Source organism: Acinonyx jubatus, chromosome E1 (assembly GCF_027475565.1).
Source record: "Acinonyx jubatus isolate Ajub_Pintada_27869175 chromosome E1, VMU_Ajub_asm_v1.0, whole genome shotgun sequence".
In the NCBI taxonomy this organism is placed as follows: domain Eukaryota; kingdom Metazoa; phylum Chordata; class Mammalia; order Carnivora; family Felidae; genus Acinonyx; species Acinonyx jubatus.
The window spans coordinates 45,256,456-45,277,589 of record NC_069397.1 but is presented as its reverse complement, the minus strand read 5'-3'; the positions used below and the strand labels follow the sequence as shown (position 1 = coordinate 45,277,589).

The window sequence follows — 21,134 nt, the reverse complement described above, 5'->3', positions numbered from 1 at the left end:
AATTGCCTTACAAGGCTAATGCCAGGATTAGATAAAATGGTGTTTCTGAAGTGTTTGACACATTACAGCACTCAAGAAATCAGCTGTTTTGCACTGAATTTTGGGGGTGTTCCCTGTTTTCTGATGGAATGCTTAAATACTTGTTATTAAAGTTCATTTATTTATTTTGAGAGAGAGAGAGAGCATGTACACATGCAAGAGCAGAGAAGGGGTACAGAGAGAGGAGGACACAGGATCCAAAAGGGTCTCTGTGCTGAGAGCAGAGAGCCCTATGCAGGACTCGAACAGACGAACCGTGATATCAGGACCTGAGCCAAGTCCTACACTTAAGAGATCTAGCCACCCAGGCGCTCCTACTCCCTGCAATTCAGATTTAATTGGTCTGGAAGGGATCCAGGAAGGAGTGGTTTTTAAAGCTCCCCAGGTGAGTCTAATGCGCAAAAGCAGTTGAGAACCACTGAGTTAGGGACCACAAGGATGAGACAGCCGGGTCCACCGGAAATGAAGACCTGGGTCAGTTGCGGCACTCTCCGTTTCTAATTCTAACCAAAAATTTCTGAGAAGCAAGTAACGAAAAGGCAATTACTGTATGATTTCTCTCGGCAAGGTACTTCAATTCATAAAGACCAGAAAGTGGAATGGTGGTTACCAGGGCCGGGAGAAGAGGGAATGACGAGCTGTTGTTTAATGGGTGGAATTTTGCAAAATGAAGGGTCCTACAGACGCTGTGGGGATGTAGTCGACACTACTGAGCTGTACACTTAAAATGGTTAAGATTGGGGTTAGGGGTGGGGCGCCTGGGTGGTTCAGTCGGTTAAGCGTCCGACTTCAGCCGGGTCACGATCTCGCGGTCTGTGAGTTCAAGCCCCGCGCGGGGCTCGGGGCTGATGGCTCAGAGCCTGGAGCCTGCTTCCGATTCTGGCTCCCTCTCTCTCTGCCCCTCCCCCGTTCATGCTCTGTCTCTCTCTGTCTCAAATATAAATAAACGTTAAAAAAAATGGGGCTCGGGGGGGGGCACCTGGCTGGCTCAGATGGTAGAGCATGCAACTCTTGATCTCAGGGTTGAGTTCCAGCCCCACGTTGGGTGTAGAGATTACTTAAACATAAAATGCTTTAAAAAAAAAAACGGTTAAGATGGTAATTTTTATGTTATGTCTCATTTACCCCAATTGAAAAAAAAATTTTTTTTAATTTCTAATGAAAACTCTTCCCAAAAGTAAGATTAGTGAGATTTTCTAGCAATAATGTTTGTCTGACTCCATGCGATCTTGTAAATTTACTGTAATCTAAAATGACCTAAATTTACTCTCACCTGAATTTCTTCTGTGAAAATTTAAAAAAAGGAAACCTAGTTTAGAATGGGCTTGGGCGCCCAGCAGGGGGAGCTCTCTGCCCTACCACTTGGCAATTGCAGACCCAACTGGAAGAGAAGGACCTTAAGTGGAAACTACTTTACTAACCCTGCGAGAGGAAGAAGGTCTTTCCTCCTGCCCCGGCAACAGCGCAGCCAGTGAGAAACAGTCACAGCTCAGCCAATGAGAAGCCATCATACTTCCAGTTCTCACTTTACTCCAATGAATTTTTTGTTTATAACAGCCTCCCCAACTTCCTCCTTTCCTCTATTATGGAGAGCGGAATCTCTCCTTTATTCTGCGGACTTGCCTAAGGCTTTACTGCAGCCTGCTTGTTCTGAGTTGTGATTCTCTGATGTTCCCATATAAACCCATTTTTGCTAGTAAGATAACAGGCATTTTCTTTTTAAGGTTAACATTAGTCCAGAGAAGAGCCCCCAACAACTCTAAGGCTGCTGAGCAAACAGGTGCTGGCACCCACAGAGCCCATTGGGCTTGGCTGGAGGACCCCGGAGTTTGAGGGTAAGTTTTCTCCTGGATTTTGAGCTCCGCTGTCTTTGTGTTTGAGTTCTCCAGACTTTATTCAGGATCTGTTTTAAGGCCTTATCCCATCTGAGAGTGTTTGCTTGGCCTTCAGTTTGACTCCTGTTTGGAACCAGTCTGCCCCTGGTGCAATTGTGCCTGTTGGAAGTGTATTGGCCTTGGGTTTGACAGAAAACAGACTCACTACAGCAGAATCTGGGGGTCATATCATTTGTTCCTCTTGGATCAGCTACCATCCTTTTCATGGGCAACATCTTCAGCTGATATTGGCAGAATCCACAGCACACCTCTGGTCCGGATTCAAGTAGATACCTCAAAAACCCTTCCCAGCATTAATACTGTATAAAGAAACCCTTCAAGGCATCAAGACCAGAATAGAAGATTAGAAGGCTTGGAGCCTCATTATCCCCTGTACTAGTCCCTATAATACCAACATTTTACCAGTGAGAAAACCCAGTACTGAAGATGGAGGTTTATCCCGGACCTCTGAGCAAAAAATAACATTGTTATCCCTTGGCACCTGTTGCTCCCAAGCCCCATATGCTCCTGAGGTCTGTTCTCACTGAAAGCTAATTTTTCACTGTAATTGATCTATGCAGTGCATTTTTACCATTCCTTTCATGAGGATAGCCAATACCTTTCTGCTTTCATTGGGGAAGAATGGAAATGCACCTGGACAGTAAGCCCCAGGGTTACAACGCCAAGTCCTCCTTACTTTTCATGAATCTTAAAAGCTGATTTGGGTGAAAGAAAGTTTTCTGTAGGCTCTACTTTGTTACAATTTGTATATGATTGATGTCTCTGCTCCCCTTCTCAAGCCTCTTCACAGGAGACAGCATCCACCTGTTAGAACTTTTGGCCTTAAAGGGACATAAGGTCTCAAAAAAAAAAAAAAAGCCGTTTGCTCAAACTCAGTTCAATACCCAGGGCATCTAATCCTGAAACAAGGACTACATTTAGACCTGGACAAAACCCCTCACAACTGCTCAACCCTGATAGATTACCTTTTGGCACCCCTCCCCCCATGGAAAGTTACAGGAGGCTCTAACCATTGCAGGTTTTTCATGCTTTACTGATGGTTCTTATTTGAAAGATGAAAATGGTAAATAATGTGCTGGGTATGCTACTGAAGCTCCTTTTGAAGTCATTGAAACAGCAGCTTTACCCTTGACTAATTCAGCCCAACAGGCTGACTTATACACCCTTATTCGAGCATGTAACTTTGCTAAGGATAAAACTTAGCATTTATACTGATAGTCGGTATGCTTTGGGTGTAGCTCATGACTCTGGAATATTATGGAAACAGCAAGATGTCTTTACCTCCGATGAGGATAAAATTAAAAATGGCTTCTATGTCCAAAATTTATTAGATGCCATCCTTTTGCTGGCTGCTCTGGCTATTATTAAGGGTCCTGGGCACTTGAGACTCAATTTCCTGGAGACCAAAGTAAACCACCTTGCTTATATTTCCGCTAAACACACCGCTCCCAAGGAAACCAAAAGCTGAACCTCTGTCATGTTCCAAAGTGATGTTCTCCCAAACGGTAACTTGGAAAAATTGACCAGAGATACCCGACAGTTGGCCTCAGAGATGGCAAAACAATATCGGAAATGCAATAATTGTTGGCTTAATAAAAAGAGAGACCTCTGGTTTGGACCAAATAACAATCCAGCCCTACCAAAAATTCTAAATTTCTCATGTACATGCATTAAACCATTGGTCTACTGACAAAATAATAGCATTCATGAATCAATATTGGTGGGGAAATATTAATAAGGTCGCAAAAAGCACCTACGTCTCTTGTTCCACCTGTCTAAAGTATAGTCCAGGGAAAACTGTACAGATGGATTTCATACAGCTTCCCTTTCTCATGGATATAAATGCTTTAGTCATGGTTTGTATGTTTCTCACTGGTACAAAGAGTTCTCTTGTAGACAGGCCAATGCTGCTTCTGTGGCTAACATTCCATTAGAAAAAGTTATCCCTACCTGGGGACCCCCTCTCAAACTTCATAGTGATGAGAGAACACGCTTTGCCAGTCAAGTGCTTCAACAAGTCTGTGCTGTTGGCTGATTTCCCAGCACTTCATTGTGCACACCATCCTCAATTCTCAGGGTTAGGTGAACAGACTCATGGCACTATTAAGACCCAATTGGCTGGGGCGCCTGGGTGGCTCAGTCGGTTGAGCGGCCGACTTCGGCTCAGGTCATGATCTCGTGGTCTGTGAGGGTCCGTGAGTTCGAGCCCCGCGTTGGGCTCTGTGGTGACAGCTCAGAGCCTGGAGCCTGTTTCGGATTCTGTGTCTCCCTCTCCCTGACCCTCCTGTTCATGCTCTGTCTCTCCCTGTCTCAAAAATAAATAAAACGTTAAAAAAAATTTTTTTTTTTAAAAGACCCAATTGGCAAAATTTGAAGAAATCCCTCAAATACTCTGGCCAAAAGCTGCCCTTAGTCTGAAATCTCAGATCTACCCTCTTTGGTACTCATAGACTCTCACCCTTTGACGTAGTCACAGCACATCCGATACACTCGGCCCCTGCCTCCTCTGACCCACGGTTGACAAAAAGAGAGATACTTCAATATTGCAAAGGCCCAACTGCTTCTGTTAAAATAACAGTCTTTTCACAGAACACTCCCAGGAGATGACAACCTTAAGCCTCACACCTTGAAACCTAGAGATTTCATCGGTTGGAAAAGACACCTCCAGAAATGCTCTCTTCAGCCTTGCTGGAAAGGCCTTTGTCAGGAGCTTCTAACCAACCCTTATGCCACCAAACTCCAGAGAATAGACTCTTGGATTCACATGATACATCTAAAGAAAGCGCCAAACGCTGACTGGACCCGCATGCCATCTGGTGACCTGAAAGTAGAGATGTCCCAGAATTGAAGCAGATGATATCTGAGGAGACCACTTTCCCAAGGTGTCTGGGCAGGTCTGTCTACCTTTTTCTTACTGTTGCTTCTTTTTTTATGGAAACATAATGCCCTTGTCTGCATTCCCAAAGCCCTCGCAAAAGGGGGAAACCCCTTTTGATTACGGCCTTTTGGAAACAGCCTCATCATGATCCCAGGACAAATTAATCTTACACTTGCTTTTTCTGAAGGATTAGAAGGTTCAGAATTCACAAAAGGCTTCTTTCATCTGGACTATTAACTGACTTTAGATTCTTATCCAAATTCATGGTCTCTGAACTTTATGGTCTTTGCAGCCTTAGGAGATTGTATTGTCAATAACACATTTGGTTCAAGCAGTTCTTTTGATATAACAATACTGTTTTTAAACATCTTTGAAATTTTTCTGTTTTGCAGAAAGTTCATCAGCTGTTGCTTTATATTTATAGCTGCACTGTATCTTCCCGATTGTGCTTGGTTAATTCTCTCCGTGTGCTCCTCTGGTATCCACTGCTCTTCTTTCATTGTTGCTTTAAGTGGAGACTTCCAGAAGGCACACATGATTCCTGGTTTGCCTTCATAGGGAGCGCCTTTCTCCCCTAAGTCTGAATAAGTACAAATAAATATTTCAGTTAGCTACTTTCAGACGTGGAGTCCTGGTTTAGAACCATCATACAATATGGAATTGCTATGCTACTTTTTCTGCTTTGTATAATCATTTTGAGTTTTGTATTTTGTTGCCTATCAGGCTTCTAAAAATGATGTACCCGATAAGGTGATGCTGGCTCAGTGCTTGGAGATGATCTCCAGTGCGTAATTACAGTCTTGATAGGGACTACAGATAGGAAGTACCTGACAGTCTCCCTCCTAATCTTCCTTGCTGCTCAAATGTGGTTTGAGTGGTTGCCAACCGCTAGGCGCTTTCCCTCCTACTTAGGACATGACAACTGGGAAGGGTCCTTCCTGGTACTGAGAAAACCACTAAATGTGGAGAAACTGACTCTTGATCAGTGACACTTTCAAAGAAAGATCTTGATCATAAGAGGGAAATGTGCAAACTAGTAAAAGGAAATCTTGTTTAGAAAGGAATTGGGTGCCTGGGTGGCTCAGTGACTTAAGCATTTGACTCCTCATTTTGGCTCAAGTCATGATCTCACGGATCATGAGTTCAAGCCCTGAGTCTGACAGCAGGGAACCTGCTTGGGATTCTCTCTCCCTCTCTCTGTCCCTCCTTTGTGTGTGTGTGTGTGTGTGTGTGTGTGTGTGTGCACGCGCGCATGCACACGCCCGTGCACCCTCGGCCATGCTCTCTCTTTCTCACTTTGTCTCTCTCTCTCTCTCTCAAAATAAATAAACATTAAAAAAAAAAAAGGAATTGGGAGGCTGGCAGGGGGGCTTTCACACACTACCACTGCAATTGCAGACCCAATAGGAGACAGACTTTATACCTGGATGCTGCTTTCCCAGCCCAGCAGGAGAAAAAAAGGCTTTCCTCCTGTCCCAGCAACAGCCCAGCCAATGAGAAACAGTCACAGCTCAGCCAGTGAGAAACCACTATATTTCCAACTCTCACTTTAATGGGCTTTTTGTTTATAACAGCCTTCCCGACTCCCCCTTTTCCTCTGTAAAGCAGCAGGTCCTTTCCTTTGTTCTGCAGACTTGCCTATAAGTTTTGCTACAGATTACTTGTCCTGGATTACAATTCTCAGCTGTTCTCAAATAAACCCATTTTTTGCTGGTAAAAATAACTGGAAGTTTTATTTATTTATTTTTTTTAACGTTTATTTATTTTTGAGACAGAGAGAAACAGAGCATGAACAGGGGAGGGGCAGAGAGAGAGGGAGACACAGAATCTGAAACAGGCTCCAGGCTCTGAGCTGTCAGCACAGAGCCCAACGCGGGGCTTGAACTCACGGACCGTGAGATCATGACCTGAGCCGAAGTCGGACGCTTAACCGACTGAGCCACCCAGGCGCCCCTGGAAGTTTTATTTTTAAGGTTAACATTTCCATCAGCATTGCCAAAACAATATATTGAGTTTTGATTCTTTTTTAAATTTAATTTAATTTTTTAAAATTTACATCTAAAATTAGTTATCTAGTGCTGCAACAATTAGCATCTAGTGCAACAATGATTTCAGGAGCGGATTCCTTAGTGCCCCTTACCCATTTAGCCCATCCCCCCTCCCACATCCCCTCCAGTAACCCTCTGTTTGTTCTCCATATTTATGAGTCTCTTCTGTTTTGTCCCCCTCCCTGTGTTTATATTGTTTTTGTTTCCCTTCTCTTATGTTCATCGTTTTAGTCTCTTAAAGTCCTCATATGAGTGAAGTCCTATGATATTTGTCTTTCTCTGACTAATTTCACTTAGCATAATACCCTCCAGTTGCATCCACGTAGTTGCAAATGGCAAGATTTCATTCTTTTTGATTGCTGAGTAATACTCCATTGTATATATGTATACACCACATCTTCTTTATCCATTCATCCATCGATGGACATTTGGGCTGTTTCCATACTTTGGCTATTGTTGATAGTGCTGCTATAAACATGGGGGTGCATGTGTCCCTTCGAAACAGCATCCCTGTATCCCTTGGATAAATACCTAGTAGTGCAATTGCTGGGTCGTAGGGTAGTTCTATTTTTAGTTTTTTGAGGAACCTCCATCCTGTTTTCCAGAGTGGCTGCACCAGCTTGCATTCCCAGAGTTTTGATTTTTTTATACACATTTGAGAGCAGAACTGACACTTTCCCCTTTCTTCACAAGTCTGCCTCAGAATTACACAAACCTGGCCTTCTGGGTCAAACAAACATGACACTGTGCCTCACACCTTTTTTCATTCAGGGGCCCCCATCAAATGTGAGAAATACTTTTAGAGATATCAGTATGAGGGTCATCAGCTCATCCCTATCAGCATGAGACTTTCCTAATTTTAGTGTCTCAGAACACCTCAGCTCAGTGCAAACTGATACAATTGGTCATTCTAGTAGTCCCACATCTGAGGGAACAAAAAAGGAGGAAAGTAGAGACAGGAAGAGGGAAAGGAATAGAAGAGGAAGAGAGAACACAATGGAAAAGACAAAGGAAGTGTCAGTGGTGTATGTGGCTTTTGACGGCCCTCCGTGGGTGACCTGGTTTTTTGACTCTTCCTTTGAGTTTATTATGATTATGGGTATGATTACCACCAGCAGCTAGTGTAATAAAAGCTGATATTGTGAACATGTGTGCAATACCATGCCAGTGTTTTTTACAAGTACTATGTCATTTCTTTCCAACTATAATCCTATAATAGGTAAATAGTATTATTTTCCCTATAGTAAGAAGCCTGACTGAAGATTTAACTTGTTTTCTCTTGGGTCGATAAAGACAGACACCAGAAAGTCATCTTGACTTTCCTAAGAGGATAAATATTTGGAGTATTAAAAGTAGTTCTCTTCCCCTGAAGATAATCAGGGTAGCCGCAGTTAAGTGTGAGCCGATTGCTCTACTGTTCAGGAAAAGAACAAACCTTTTAGGGGGTGGGGGTCCCCTGAAGACAAGGCAGCTACCCTTAGAAGAATTGACTAGGAGAATTGACTCCTTGACCCCAGCATCCTTGGGGAAGGAAAGGGAGAGAACAGAGGTTTCAAATCTTCCCAGGAAAGGGCCTACCGAAATCTGAAGACCCATCCTGGATGGCTAGTCCACAGTAGTGAGCTCTGTAACCCTGCAAGTTCATGCAGAGAATCACCCCTACCTGCACCAAGTCCTGAGGAAGCCAATCATCCTCCTAGAAAGATCCATGGTAGAGGACCCGGGAACCTGGATCTGCAGAAGCACCAGGTTTTATGGACTGCGTGGGACTGTCAACAGTGACACCATGTGGCAGTAAGAAGCAAAGGCAGGAACCTCCACTGTGCCTCAGGGCATGGGGGCCTTGAAGTGGGGTTTGCTCAGTGAGAGAACCACAGACCTGATGCAGCTGATCTCAAGACACTAAAATGGCTGGAGATTGCTGCATCAGGCTGCTCTATACTCTTTTCTTTTAAACTCACTTCCTTATTTCCTTAAGTGTTCAATTCAGAAAAGTGAGCAAGTTATATTACATGATGAGAGAGTGATGGCTGCTGTATTGAGTGGAAAAATGGAGGCTGAGGTCATTTGGAGGGGGTGGGGGATGGGATGCTCTTTTGCAAAATCAAACAAATTATTTCCAGTTTCCTCCCAAGAAGCTTTTTTCCTTGATCCTGAGTTAGGCATTCTTATAAAGACCTGTTTTCCCAGTGTTAAGGTGCAATTGTGACTTCCTGTTGACTTGCTCTGGCTTCCCTCAGTGACTGTAAGCTTGTAGAAGGCAGGGACACAGTTTTGTCCACCCTTATATCTCCACTGCCTTGTATGTATTGAAATCAAAGTGTTATTTTTCTACCTAACCCATAACCCAGACTCAGAGAAGGTCTGGAAAGAATGAATCTTTTTACTTTGATGCCTGATGCTGTATTCTTTCTAGCTAGTGTCTTCTATTTAGAAGGCTGTAGACCTCTATCTTGAGGTCTGAACTTTAGTTTCAAGGGCAGGTCAAATAGGCTGCTGCCCTGAGCCAACACACCACCTGCCCTGGGCTAGTTGTTTGTGCTACCGACTTGACATTCTTTTCTTAGAAACTGTACTCAAAATGCAACCATGTGGCTTAATAAAAGTTTTCAAAAATGACACAGAAAAGAAATACTTTCAGATATTGTAAAATCACTTTTATTTTTTTACCATATCCAACATTTCAGTGACCCATACATGACTGATTTAGGAGAAAAGATCTGGTTTTATGATTTTTCATGTCTTCTGTGGGGTGAATATATTTTTTCCAAAGAACAGAGAAGGAAGCTGAATCATGAAATCATATGGTGAACATTGTCACAGCAGGAGTTGTCCCGAAGCTTAAAGGAAATAGTTTTCAGATATACAAAAATATGTACTTCTTTATGGGAAGGGAGAATAACCATTGGAACTCTAGCCTTAGAGCCTATATGGAGAAAAAAATTAATATGTCAAATGTGAACTCAGAGATGATCACTTTATAATGGATTATGAAAATGAATTCAGAGATGTTTGGAGCCCTTAACCTATGAGGGCAATTTAATGGAAGAACTCTAACTTCCACTTCTGGGGCTAGGTAAGCTGCTTGTCTGACCCAATGTGGAGTTTATGACTTTTACACTCCTCTAGTGAGTTGAAGCCAGCTACTGACCCTTAATGGTGTCATCAAACTCAGCTCTGGGAGCCGGCACTCCAGAACCTCAGGTTAGGGGATCAGGGGAATGTGTAGGTAGGAATAGGTTCTGATTCCTATCTCTTTGTTTGGTACTCCCTTTGAAGTCCTCTGTGGACTAAAAAACTGGTTCCCACTTAGTCATGAAGAAACCATGAGAAATGAGTTGCATTTCTGAGATATTTTTATCTCTTCAGTCTGATGTTGAAAGCAAAGGGCTTTCTTTTGGGAGTGAGTGGACTGATTAAGCACACAGTAAGAAGCAAGAGGCCCTCTCATTAGCTGGACACTGAGACTGAAATTCTGGTGACTAGAATGAACTCAGAGGAGCTGAGCTTGTGGATGGATGAGATACAAGGGACATGGGGGTCTGAAACACTGTTTTATGGGACTGTAGAACACAAAGGGTAATGTCTCTTCCTTTTTCCTTCCCCACTTTCCTCCCTTAGGAAACCCCAGGAGTAGAGGTTGCTTTCAAACAAATAGCTGTTTCCATTTAACAATTATGTGCATTGCATTTTTCTGCTTGCTGAACAGCAAACTGGCTTTCCTCCTCTTTGTTCTTCTCTTTCTGCCTATAGGGCAATTTCCGCCTCTCTATTTTGCAAGGCCGGTAGTTCAAATACAGTGCTATGGTGATTACACCCACTCCAAGAGCGACAATAATGATGACAAAGATGGCGGAGCTGATTCCTTCATCCAGTCCTGCCCAAGCAGAGAAGACAGAGAATTGGGAGGGTCAAGAGGGTAAGAGAATCCCCCCCTCTCCAGCTTACCATGCCCACCTCTCAGTCTCACCCTTCCCTACCCACTGAAATTTTTCTTCTTTCCCTATTTGGGTAAGAATCCCAAACCCCTTGGGCATTTCCATCCTAGGCCTGGCAGCAGGAAAGCCACAGTCACCTCGAACGATGACAGCAATGTCTTTGCTGACAGAGCCCAGTTGGTTAGAGGCTGTGCAGCAGTAGGTTCCTGTGTGGTTCTGGGTTGCTTTCCGTGGCACTTCAAAGTTGAATATCACTCCATTCCAGGTACACACCAAGGTTGGAGTTGGGTTTCCCTTTGGGACGCAGGCAAGCAGCTGCTCTGTCCCTTTCACCCACGTCTGGTAGCCAGGGCAGTCAGATTCCTCTAACCGGGGCTTGTCTGGAAAAGAGAGTCCCCCAAGGAGCTGAGCTCAGTGTGCCACATTCCTTCCTCACTGAGATGCTTAGCTTCCTCTCCCCTAATCCAAAAGCTGTGTCCCTCCCACCTGACAGCTTTACTTCCCAAGGGAAGGAGCACTGTTGCCTGCTTTGGGGCACTCTTCTGTCTTCCATTTTCTAGGGGCAAGGAGTCAGAGATGCAGCAAAGGCATCTTAATGGATTCAGACTCAATGATCTGGCCTGTCCTATCAATGCTGGCTTCCCTGCTTCCCATCTTTGCTTCTCAGTGAGTGAGGAGATGGGTAGGGGCGAACCCAGAGATGAGGGATTTTCTACTTTTCAAAAACACAGATTTTTATATGAAAATTTCCCTCCTCAGCATAAACTCCAACTATCACTTCCTGTGTTCTCAGCCATCATCAACCCTCAACTAATACCAGCTAATCACCCTGCATTCTCTTTTCCGTTCCCAGGTCCCCCTCATGTTTCTCTCAGCTTACTTTCCTGGGGATAATGTAAGCTTGGGGAGCTTTAATTTTATTTCACCCTTTGATGTTTTATTTTAATGAGAAAAGTGTAGCAACTCTAATAATGAAGTTGCTGGCCAAGAACTCTGGAGATGAGAGACTAATAATAATCCTTGTTTTGACAAGAAAGATCAGGCCTCTACTCACATAAGACATGGAGCTGGACCGCAGTGGTTTTGCTCAACCGCTGACCCTGAACCTCCAAAGAGGCCTCACAGGAGAAATTTCGGCCGTTATCTTCCTCCCTGGTGGTAAGTAAAAGCCAGGCAGGTTCCCCAGGGGCAGGGAGATCTGGGGCTCCCTTAAGCCGAAGAGTAGGGCTGGGTGATGTTAACACATGCCCCAAACAGGTCACATTAATGTCTGTCCCTGCCAATGGGTATAATTCTTCTATCTCTAGGATTGGTGGAGGGAAGCCTATAAGAAAAGGAAAGAGAGAATCAAACATATTTCTCAAAATTCTCAGCCAGTTCTATACTCTTGCTTCTGATGGTATGGTATCTAGGCAGATAAGACAGGGAAAACTTTGGATACCCTACTGCTTCTGTGCTGAATGGCAAGAGCAGTGAGATTTGGGAATTTGAGAGCTCTTCTTATGACAAATGCAGTGTCCATACATTTGGCTATTGCCTCTGTGGCAAGGACAGCAAGATGGGTTTTCATCTTATAAATTTCCTCCCCACCTCAAAAAGTTGTTCCCAGAAACAAGCTGAAGGACCTATAATCACTCTGTAAGTAAGGCCAGAAGAAACGGTGAAGGCTGAACACAACTACTGTCTCAATGCATGTCTCCAACCTGCCTGCACTCATCAGAGAAAGATCACATGAGAGTGTACCGAGGAAAGGTTAATAGGGATATTTGCAGTGGAACCACCAAGGATTTACTGTGGAAGTTTCAGTGGCAGAGAACCCTCGTGAGGAAGGGAAGAGGCAGCTCACTTACTATAGACATGCACTGGCTCTCTTGTTTTCTGTTCCATTGGACCCAGAGATACAAGGCAAGACAGCTCCTGATCACCAGTCTCCATGGCCCGAACTGTGGCATTGGCCCATGCTGTGTCTCCCTTCCAGGAGACAAACAGACTCAGCTCTTGGTCTCCCAGGAACATGTGGAACATTACCTCTCTGGCGGGGAACACCCTAGCCAACTCGCAGCTCACAGCCTCTGCCATCCCAATCTCCAAAAGTGAGGAGACCCAGATTTGGGGACTCTCAGAGAATTCTGCCAAAAAATGAAGAAAAGGAAAGAAAGGAGAAAAGCCATGATAAATCATGTGCTATATAGGACCCCACAATTTAGGAAGGGAGTGTGGCTTAAAGCTCTCTGTCCCCCAGGGTAAGATTAGAGCCCAGGTAAAGATGGGGCTCAATTACTCTCACACCCTAATCCTAAACTCTGTGGGAACTTAGTCCCAAAAGGCCAAGGTAAGATAAAGAAACTGAGCCTCAGGATCCTTCCATACCTGGGCTCTGACTCACCAAAGATCCGGAGTACCTTGATGGCTGAGCTACTGTGAAAGAGCCCTCCACCATGTGAACTCAAGTCCAGTTCTGCACAGCAGGAGAAATTGCACCTATCATCTTCCCTTTGGGCTTTGACATTGATGGTGATCTCAGCTCTTTGGGAGGCCACAGCCAAGTTCATAAAGTCCTTTCTGTGTAGTTCCTGGTTACCCTGGAGAAGGGTAAGGGTGAGGTTCTCCAGGGGTGCTACACTGGGCACATGGCACTTCACTGTGAAGGCTTCATCCATGGCTACCCATGCAGGCTGCAGCTCCAGGATCACCTGCTCGGGTGGCTCTTTAAGAGAAAAAGGTGGGCTTGATGAGAGAAGGCTACTCACCTCTCCAGAAAGAAATGGTATAGGACAGAAAGCTGGTGATACAAGGTGACCGTTGCTCTTAAACCATCCGATCAACTGTGTCAGCTTTCTGCCAACCCTGCCCTACATAAGACAAGTCAGTCTTCTGGCTCTTCTTCTGCCCATCAAAGGTGGCTAAAGTCATAGCCAAGAAATGTGACTGTTGAGGGGCAGGTCCCTTGCGTTGACTGTTGCTGCCATTCTGGAGAACTTTTATCTCTTACCAGAGGTGCTTCAGAGGCATGAGCAGCTTCTGAGGAGCTCCTTAGCATCACACAAAAACTACACCCTAGTCTACCAAGCTTTTACCCCAAAGAGATCACACTTACTCTTGTGGCCATATCCTTGCCAATGCTATTTGCCCACCTGAAAGATCTTCCTTACCCATGCCCTTCACTTCAAATCCTTACCATTCTGCAGGAGTGAAGCTCAAGAGCCTCCTTTTCCATGGAGACAGAGACCCTCCTTTTTCCAGTCCCTATTTATTCTAAGAACTTGTGCCAAATAATTTAGCACAAGTTGTATACTTTTTTGATCATTTATAAGCTGGCATTATTAGTATATGCCTCCTATACCTGAACATATTCTCAAGCACGATGTCTGGATGCCCTCTGTGGTCTGCTCCTTATTTAAAATCCTTCACCAAAGGGAAATAGAAGTAATTGGCTCTAGAATTCCTGCAGTATAACAGAAATCTCTACTAAGGGCCCAAATTGTCTCCCCCAAAAGAAATCTCTAATTTTTCCCTAAATAAGACATAGTCATGTTCCCCCAGTCTTCCCTTCCTCCTCAGCCCTACTCACGATACACAGTGATGTCAAGGCTTGTGTCCTTTTGGATCCCTGCACAAGAGAAGAAGCACTGCAGAACAGAATTCTCTGTGACATCCTCCAGAAGAAACTCCTTCCACTGAGGTCCTTTGTCCACCTGGGTTTTCTTTAAGTAAGTCTCAATTCCACCGGGTCCTGGGTCTGGACAGGTAGTGCTGCAGTTGATCATTAGGGACTGTCCAAGCTTTACCAGGGCCTGATCTGGCCAAATGGAAACCTCAAATATCTCTTCAGTTGCTCCTGAAATGATCAACCACATACATATGCCAAAGACTTTGGTGAGGACCACAAGACCCTAGTCTATCAAGAAGGCCTAGTCTATCAATTTGTAGGTTAGAAATAGGAAACCTACCCTGAAGAAAAAGTTACAAAGAACCAGACAAGAAAAAGACCCTTAATGAACAGGTAGAACCCTGATTCCACCATTCCCTGCATTCATTATCTTTCTAGTAATCTTGGTTTCTCCATTAGTGTCACCTTGGAAACTACAGAGTTGTTAAAACTCATGCCAAGGAAACCATTCTCTTCCTAAGCTTCCAGATGTCTTAGAAGCTCCCAGGACTGGCTGCTGAGGGCCCTCAAGGGCTTAGTAGGCCCTAGAGAAAAGAGCTCTGTGCTTACACCTCAAATCAGTGTTTCTCTGAAATTATGGTCTAAGAATTGCCTTCACCAGAATCACCTGGAATGCTTGTAAAACTACAGACTCTAGCTCCACCTCAGACTGAATGATTAAGAACTTGTGAAGGTGGGATGTGGAAATACGCAGTGAACAGAACAAGCACTCCTGATGATCCTTATGCACGCTGAATTACGAAACCCACTAGCCTAAAGGTGACTCCTAGGGTCACTCATTTCCCAGAATTTTTCACCTCTTCTCAAAATAAGACTATTCCTTTTTTGCTTTGGTACTAAGGCAACATGTTTTTGGATGCTCAAGAGTTCAGTCTGTTAGGGAAATCTCAGGTGCAATGAGAGAGACATCAGGTAAAACTTTCAGATGCCTTATGTAGGTGAGAGGCACAGTCTCCTGGAAGCTTCCCCACAGGTCCCCTTTAGCTACGCCATGTCCACCATCTGTTTCGTCTACCAAACACCGGGCCCTTCTAGGAATACACAACTCATGTAGCAGTGTTACCCACTAAGGCTCCAGTTCCTTTCTTGCCGTCTAGAGCACTCACTCCTCACAATTAAGCTATGGGTCCTCTCCTATCAAGACGCTATTGCAACTTCATGACACAAAAGGTGGCAACAAAGAAGTAAAAATATTCTTAAGAACAGAAAACTAGGACAGTCCTGGGCTGGCAGGGGGCCAAAGAGAGAAGGCATATTTCTTAGGGGAGAGTTTTCTCTGGTGGTTTGTTATCCTGTTCCTCAATTTGGGTTCCCCAATTATAAGCTAGAGACACCTACAGATTCTGTGTCCTAATGATCCAAAAATAGGAATCTCTCCCAAGGGTCCAGACAAATGAATAGTATATTTTTGCCCCATTCAGTACTTCTTATACTCTTACTGACCAGCCACCTGCACTTTGGCACATACTGACTAAAGAAACTATCCCAAATAGCCTTACCTGGGCCAGGGTTCAAAGCCAGCAGGGCCCAGACACAAAACAGTAGCATTTCCATCCTTGTGAAAAGGGCCAAAAGCTGGAGAGAAAAGAGAAAACAGTGCTGGAGAAAAGTGACCAAAGAAAATAAAAAGGATATAGAGAACTATTTCTTTGGTATTGCTAAAGATCAAACCCTTTCCTGACACCTTGAATAGTCTGGAGAAATTATAGCAAGAGTAACAGTGGTATGGTGTGGATGTACTAAAAGGACGTAGCAAGGGACACGTGGCGTGGGTGGCTCAGTTGAGCTTCCAACTTGGGGTTTCGGCTCAGGTCAGGATCTCGTGATTTGTGGGTTCGAGTCCCATGTTAGGCTCTGTGCTGGTGATGCAGAGCCTGCTTGGGATTATCTCTCCCTCTCTTTGCCCCTCCCCACTCGTGCTGTCTCTGTCTCAAAATAAATAAAAACTTCTTAAAAATATACAAAAAAAATTAAAGGACATAGGAAAATAGTAGGGGATATTAGATTAAGTGAGATTCCTGTATATGTTTGTGTTGCAGTTATCTGTTTACATATTTGTCTCCATCTACTTGAGTCAGTAGAAGGCTATTAGCATGGAAACATGAAAAACGAAGTTTGGAGAGATGGAATCAATGTTTATCTAGCACTGTCCAGTGGGAAATGACCATGAATCTAGAAAACATGGTCACAAGAGTCCTGTTCTCTGATGTAAGGGAGAAATGTTTCATCAGGGCTCCGTTCATGACCTCTAGGAGATATCCCTCAAGATAATCCATCTCTTTCTGCTCTGCCTCCATGTTCACCAAGCAACCTTTGGATTATTTCGTTGGCTGAGTTAAGTCCTAATTGTCCACCTCTCTTTTCTCCACCGATCTGTACCAAGTTTTTTTTCTTTTAAAGCCCCCCACTGAAGCTAATTTATTCTAAGAAAGGTTTCTTAACTAATCCTGTCCCTCTTCACAACCCCTCACTTACAACAGATTGTCTGCACCTCCCTTTACACCAAATGTGATTTCTGAAGCTACATGTTAAAATGCAATTCACTTTAGTGAATTATTTTTAATGATGAATTCATTACTATGCTAGAAATTCCCTGAGGACAAGAGACTATATTTATCTTGCATCTCCACCTCCTAGCACAGCGCCTGGCATGTTATGGATACCCCACGAAGTGGATGACTACCCTCTAATTCTGTAGTATTTGAATTTTCATACGTTGGGTTTTACACAGGTGTACCTTTACTTATATTCTGGTCTGAAAGAGCATATAAGGTGTGGGGTTTTTTTGGTCTTTTTTATACATGCATAAGATAAGAGGCATATCAAAATTTATATTTCCACGTGAATGTTACTCTTCGAATACTTTGGGAGGCTATAAATTTATTCCAGTAATGACACCATTATTCAAAACTTTTTTTTGAAATGATTTAGAGCTGGCTTGTAAGCTACACAAGAAAAATCAGTCTATTAAACTATTTTGTTATTCTTTGAGGAATAAATGATACGACTCAGACACCTTATTCACCAGAGCTCTGAGTGCCTTAACATGTCTTTCCAAGGAAGATCTCCTATCAACTGAAGACATTCCTAAGTACCCCAGACTTTGAAGGAATTTCAAAATAAGAGTTTTAAGTAATAACAGCTGTTTGAAAAAGTACAAAAGCCCTGAGTGGAACTGCTTATATTCATACATTATTTCAGCAAACAATTATTGAGCACCTACAATATTCCAGGCTCTTAGAAAGGTATAGAAGTTACCAGGATTTATCCCATGACAATAGGAATCCCTGGAAGTTAGTGGGAAAGACAAATGTAAATAAAAATAACAATATTATTCCAAGTGTTACTATAAAAATGGGGGGGGGTGACAGTAAAGTGAGAATTAAATGACTAAATTCAAGCCAAGTGTTTATCCCAACTCCTGGCACATAAGACTTCAATATGTTAGTGAATGATGGTGATTGTGCCACTGCTACTGATAATGATAAATTGATCCAGGAGCCTTGAGGAGGGAATCTTTACTTCTCTCTGAAGGAGCTGAGGTTTCTCAGGTCTCCTTTGAACTGCATTTTCTATTATGACTGGAAGTTTATTAAGGGATGAGGTGATACGGAGAGGAGGTCAGGTCAGACTTATTTGAGAAAATTCAAGAAGTTCAGTATGGGTAGCATACAGGAAAAAGGATTGTGGGATAAAGAAGTAGGTATACAATTGGGTCAGTAAGCAGGAATTTACAGGGCTTTTAAAGCAGGGGGGTGAGATAATCAGCTTTATTTTTCAAAATGACAACACTGGCAGTGTGTGGAAAAAGAAAGATGGAAGAAAAGACTGATGGCCACGAGATCTGGTAGAAGGTGACTGCGGTAATCTAAGGGAGATCCAAGAGAGCCTGAAGGCATTAGTGACTGCAGAATTTTTATATAGAGGATATTCAGGGGGATCTCTGTCTGGTTGAAAATGGGGGTTAGAGGTTATGTTTGCATAGTAAACATACTTGTTTTACTTAAAAGCGTATGTTACAGATTAATAAAATAGCAGTGTTCTACATATTTTTTCACATCGCATAATATTTAGAACATATCAATTATTCATATCTACTTTTAAAAGCATCAAGGGGAGGATAGAGGAAAATGGCATCCCCACTGTTTGAAGGGCATGCATAACATTCATTTAGCTATATAATTTTTTAAAAATATCAGTCACGTTGGACACTGTAGAATCCCAATTTACTGTTGAATTCGTTGAGGTAAAGTGCTCTCTTCCTAACACCCATTCCAAGCTAGGCACTTACTACGGATCTGTACCTCACTTCATTGACTCTTTTCTCAACCACATCTTGTCTAATAGCTTCTAACATTTAGTAACCATATACAGTACTATGTTCCAGGCACTACACTGACTGGTTTACTTTAGTTATCTCATAGCAATCTTATGATAATTGCCACTTTTACAGATGAGATGGAGACTGGAAGAGGTAAAGTAACTTACCCCAAATCACACAACTAATTAAGAGGTGCAGCCAGCATTCAAACCCAGGCATCTTTACTGCTGGGCAATTCTTACTACTTCACTGCTTCTTTATATTCAGTGACTCTCGATTATCTGTGCTTCGATGGGGCCACTGTGCCACAAACAATCCTGCATAGTGGTTAATCCAAGAGCTCCTGTTTCATTCATCTCTCCTTAGCTTGCTGATGGTACCTTTCTCTGCAAACCTAATCTTGCTGTGAATTAATCTTATAGATTATATTCTCCTAGAGCCTTGGCTAAAAAAGATCTCCCATCTTTGATCTCTATAAGCCAACCTAGGTGGTTTTCCCTTGTGGTTGCCACTAGTACATGCCACATAGATATAAGAAAATGGGGGGGGGGGGCAGGGTCGTGCTGATTCTTGTTGTTTTCATTCTGGGATACTGACAATACTTTGTTTGTTCTATGTTGTTCCAAGTGCCCTCTCCCCGCCCAACTATCCTCACAGCTGTAAGAGTTCATCCTTGGGGGAGCCTGGGTTGCTCAGTCGATTAAATGTGGGACTTCTGCTCAGGTCATGATCTCACAGCTGATGAGTTTGAGCCCCATGTCAGGCTCTGTGCTGACAGCTCAGAGCCTGGAGCCTGCCTTGAATTCTGTGTCTCCCTGTCTCTGAACCTCTCCTGCTTGTGCTCTGTCTCTCTCTCAAAAATAAACGTTAAAAAAAAAAAGTTCATCCTTGTTTTCACGTAGCATCTTATGATCAGGTACTGAAACGTGACATTTTTTATTCATTTTCTTTTAATTTTTTTAACGTTTAATTATGATTGAGAGACAGAGAGAGACAGAGCATGAGCAGGGGAGGAGCCGAGAGACGGGGAGACACAGAATGTGAAGGAGGCTCCAAGGTCTGAGCTGTCAGCACAGAGCCTGACGCGGGGCTCGAACTCACAAACTATGAGATCATGACCTGAGTTGAAGTCTGACGCTCAACCGACTGAGCCACCCAGGTGCCCCTTATTCGTTCATTTTCTTAGCAAGCAGCATCCCTAAGAGGAAATGAATTTTTAAATCTTTTTTAACTCCTTTGGCTTACTTGCTCTGTGCCAAATGAAAGGTTTAAAGTGTCTGAAATCCTAGGCCTCTAATCCAGCCCCTGAAGGGTTGCAGGGAGGGCGTAGGCAGGTGAGGGGAGGACAGCACACGCCGTCATGCCCTTGGGATGGCTTTGGCTGTGGAGCGCACCTGGCCTTCCGGTCCGAATCTGGGGCGCTCCCAGGGTGTCCTGCAGTTTCTCATACATCCGGGAGTCACATCCCACCCTCTGCATGGTCTTCTCCCTCGAATTCCCTGGAATTCGCTTCCTCCTCGCGGAACACTCCCCCCAGGTGAGCGTACGTTCGTGATCAGTGCTCAGCACGAGCACCCCCGTGTCCTACCCCCATAGTGCCCAGGCCGCTGCCCGCCAGCCCCACGCTACTGCTTTTGGGACGCGCACCTCCCTGACACCTCGCTTGTCAGGCCGTAGGGTCTACCTCCCCGGCCGGACTGTCAGCCCCGGGAGGGCAGGGCATCCACACCTCGACCCGACACAACAGCTACAAAGACTCGAGGGCAGGACCGAGCCCGGCGTTCGGACGTGGAGCGCAACGCCCGTTCCCGCTCGGAAGGAGGCTCCCGTCTGGCCTGCACACAGTGTGGCTCTCACGCTCTCGGCCCGACAGGCCGGGAAGGGCTTCAGAGGCGGATGGTATTTAAAACGTGAAAGGTATGTGGAAAAACCACTCCAGCGAGTGCCCCTCTGGGTTTCCGGCCCACTGCCGCGTGACAAGGCGAAGCCCGTCACACGAGGTCAGGCCTCTGCAGACCTGACGGAAAAAGCCAGGAGGAGACACCGGCATGAACCTAAGCACACAAAGCAAGACCTAAATCCTCACGGAGGGCCGCTCCTCGCCGCTCGCCGCTCCTGTCACTCCTGGGATAGCTAGACCGCTCCGCTGCCTCGCCCGCGCTGTTCTCAGAAACTTGCCACGCGCTCAGACCGTTTGGTAGGCAGCGCCAGGCGGGGGCGCGCGCGCGAGCTTCTGGCCGGAGGATTTCCTGATCTGCCCAGAAACTCGTGACGTTTAGCCAGAAGCTTAGCAAGGGTTGGCCGAGGCCAATGGGGCGGACCAGGAAGCTGAACTCACAGGAGGA

At 44.4% G+C, this 21,134-nt stretch overlaps 1 protein-coding gene across 4 annotated transcripts; it reads right to left on the bottom strand.

The window, feature by feature from the left end:
• Positions 1-9,502: 9,502 nt before the first annotated feature.
• Positions 9,503-21,022, bottom strand: LOC106978695 (intercellular adhesion molecule 5). Of its 4 annotated transcripts, none has more exons than XM_015076413.3 (8): positions 20,876-21,022; positions 15,968-16,043; positions 14,370-14,636; positions 13,185-13,505; positions 12,649-12,927; positions 11,853-12,122; positions 10,936-11,178; positions 9,503-10,737 (listed from the first exon to the last, which is right to left on the bottom strand). In XM_015076413.3, the coding sequence occupies exons 2-8, from the start codon at positions 16,020-16,022 to the stop codon at positions 10,529-10,531; spliced, it is 1,644 nt and encodes a 547-aa protein (XP_014931899.1). In that variant the 5' UTR covers positions 16,023-16,043; positions 20,876-21,022; the 3' UTR covers positions 9,503-10,528. The 4 variants fall into 4 exon arrangements, with proteins under 4 accessions (XP_014931899.1, XP_014931898.1, XP_053068243.1 ...); XM_015076412.3 differs by having other exon boundaries at positions 20,864-21,010; XM_053212268.1 differs by lacking the exon at positions 20,876-21,022 and adding an exon at positions 20,184-20,252.
• Between the last annotated feature and the right edge of the window lie 112 nt (positions 21,023-21,134).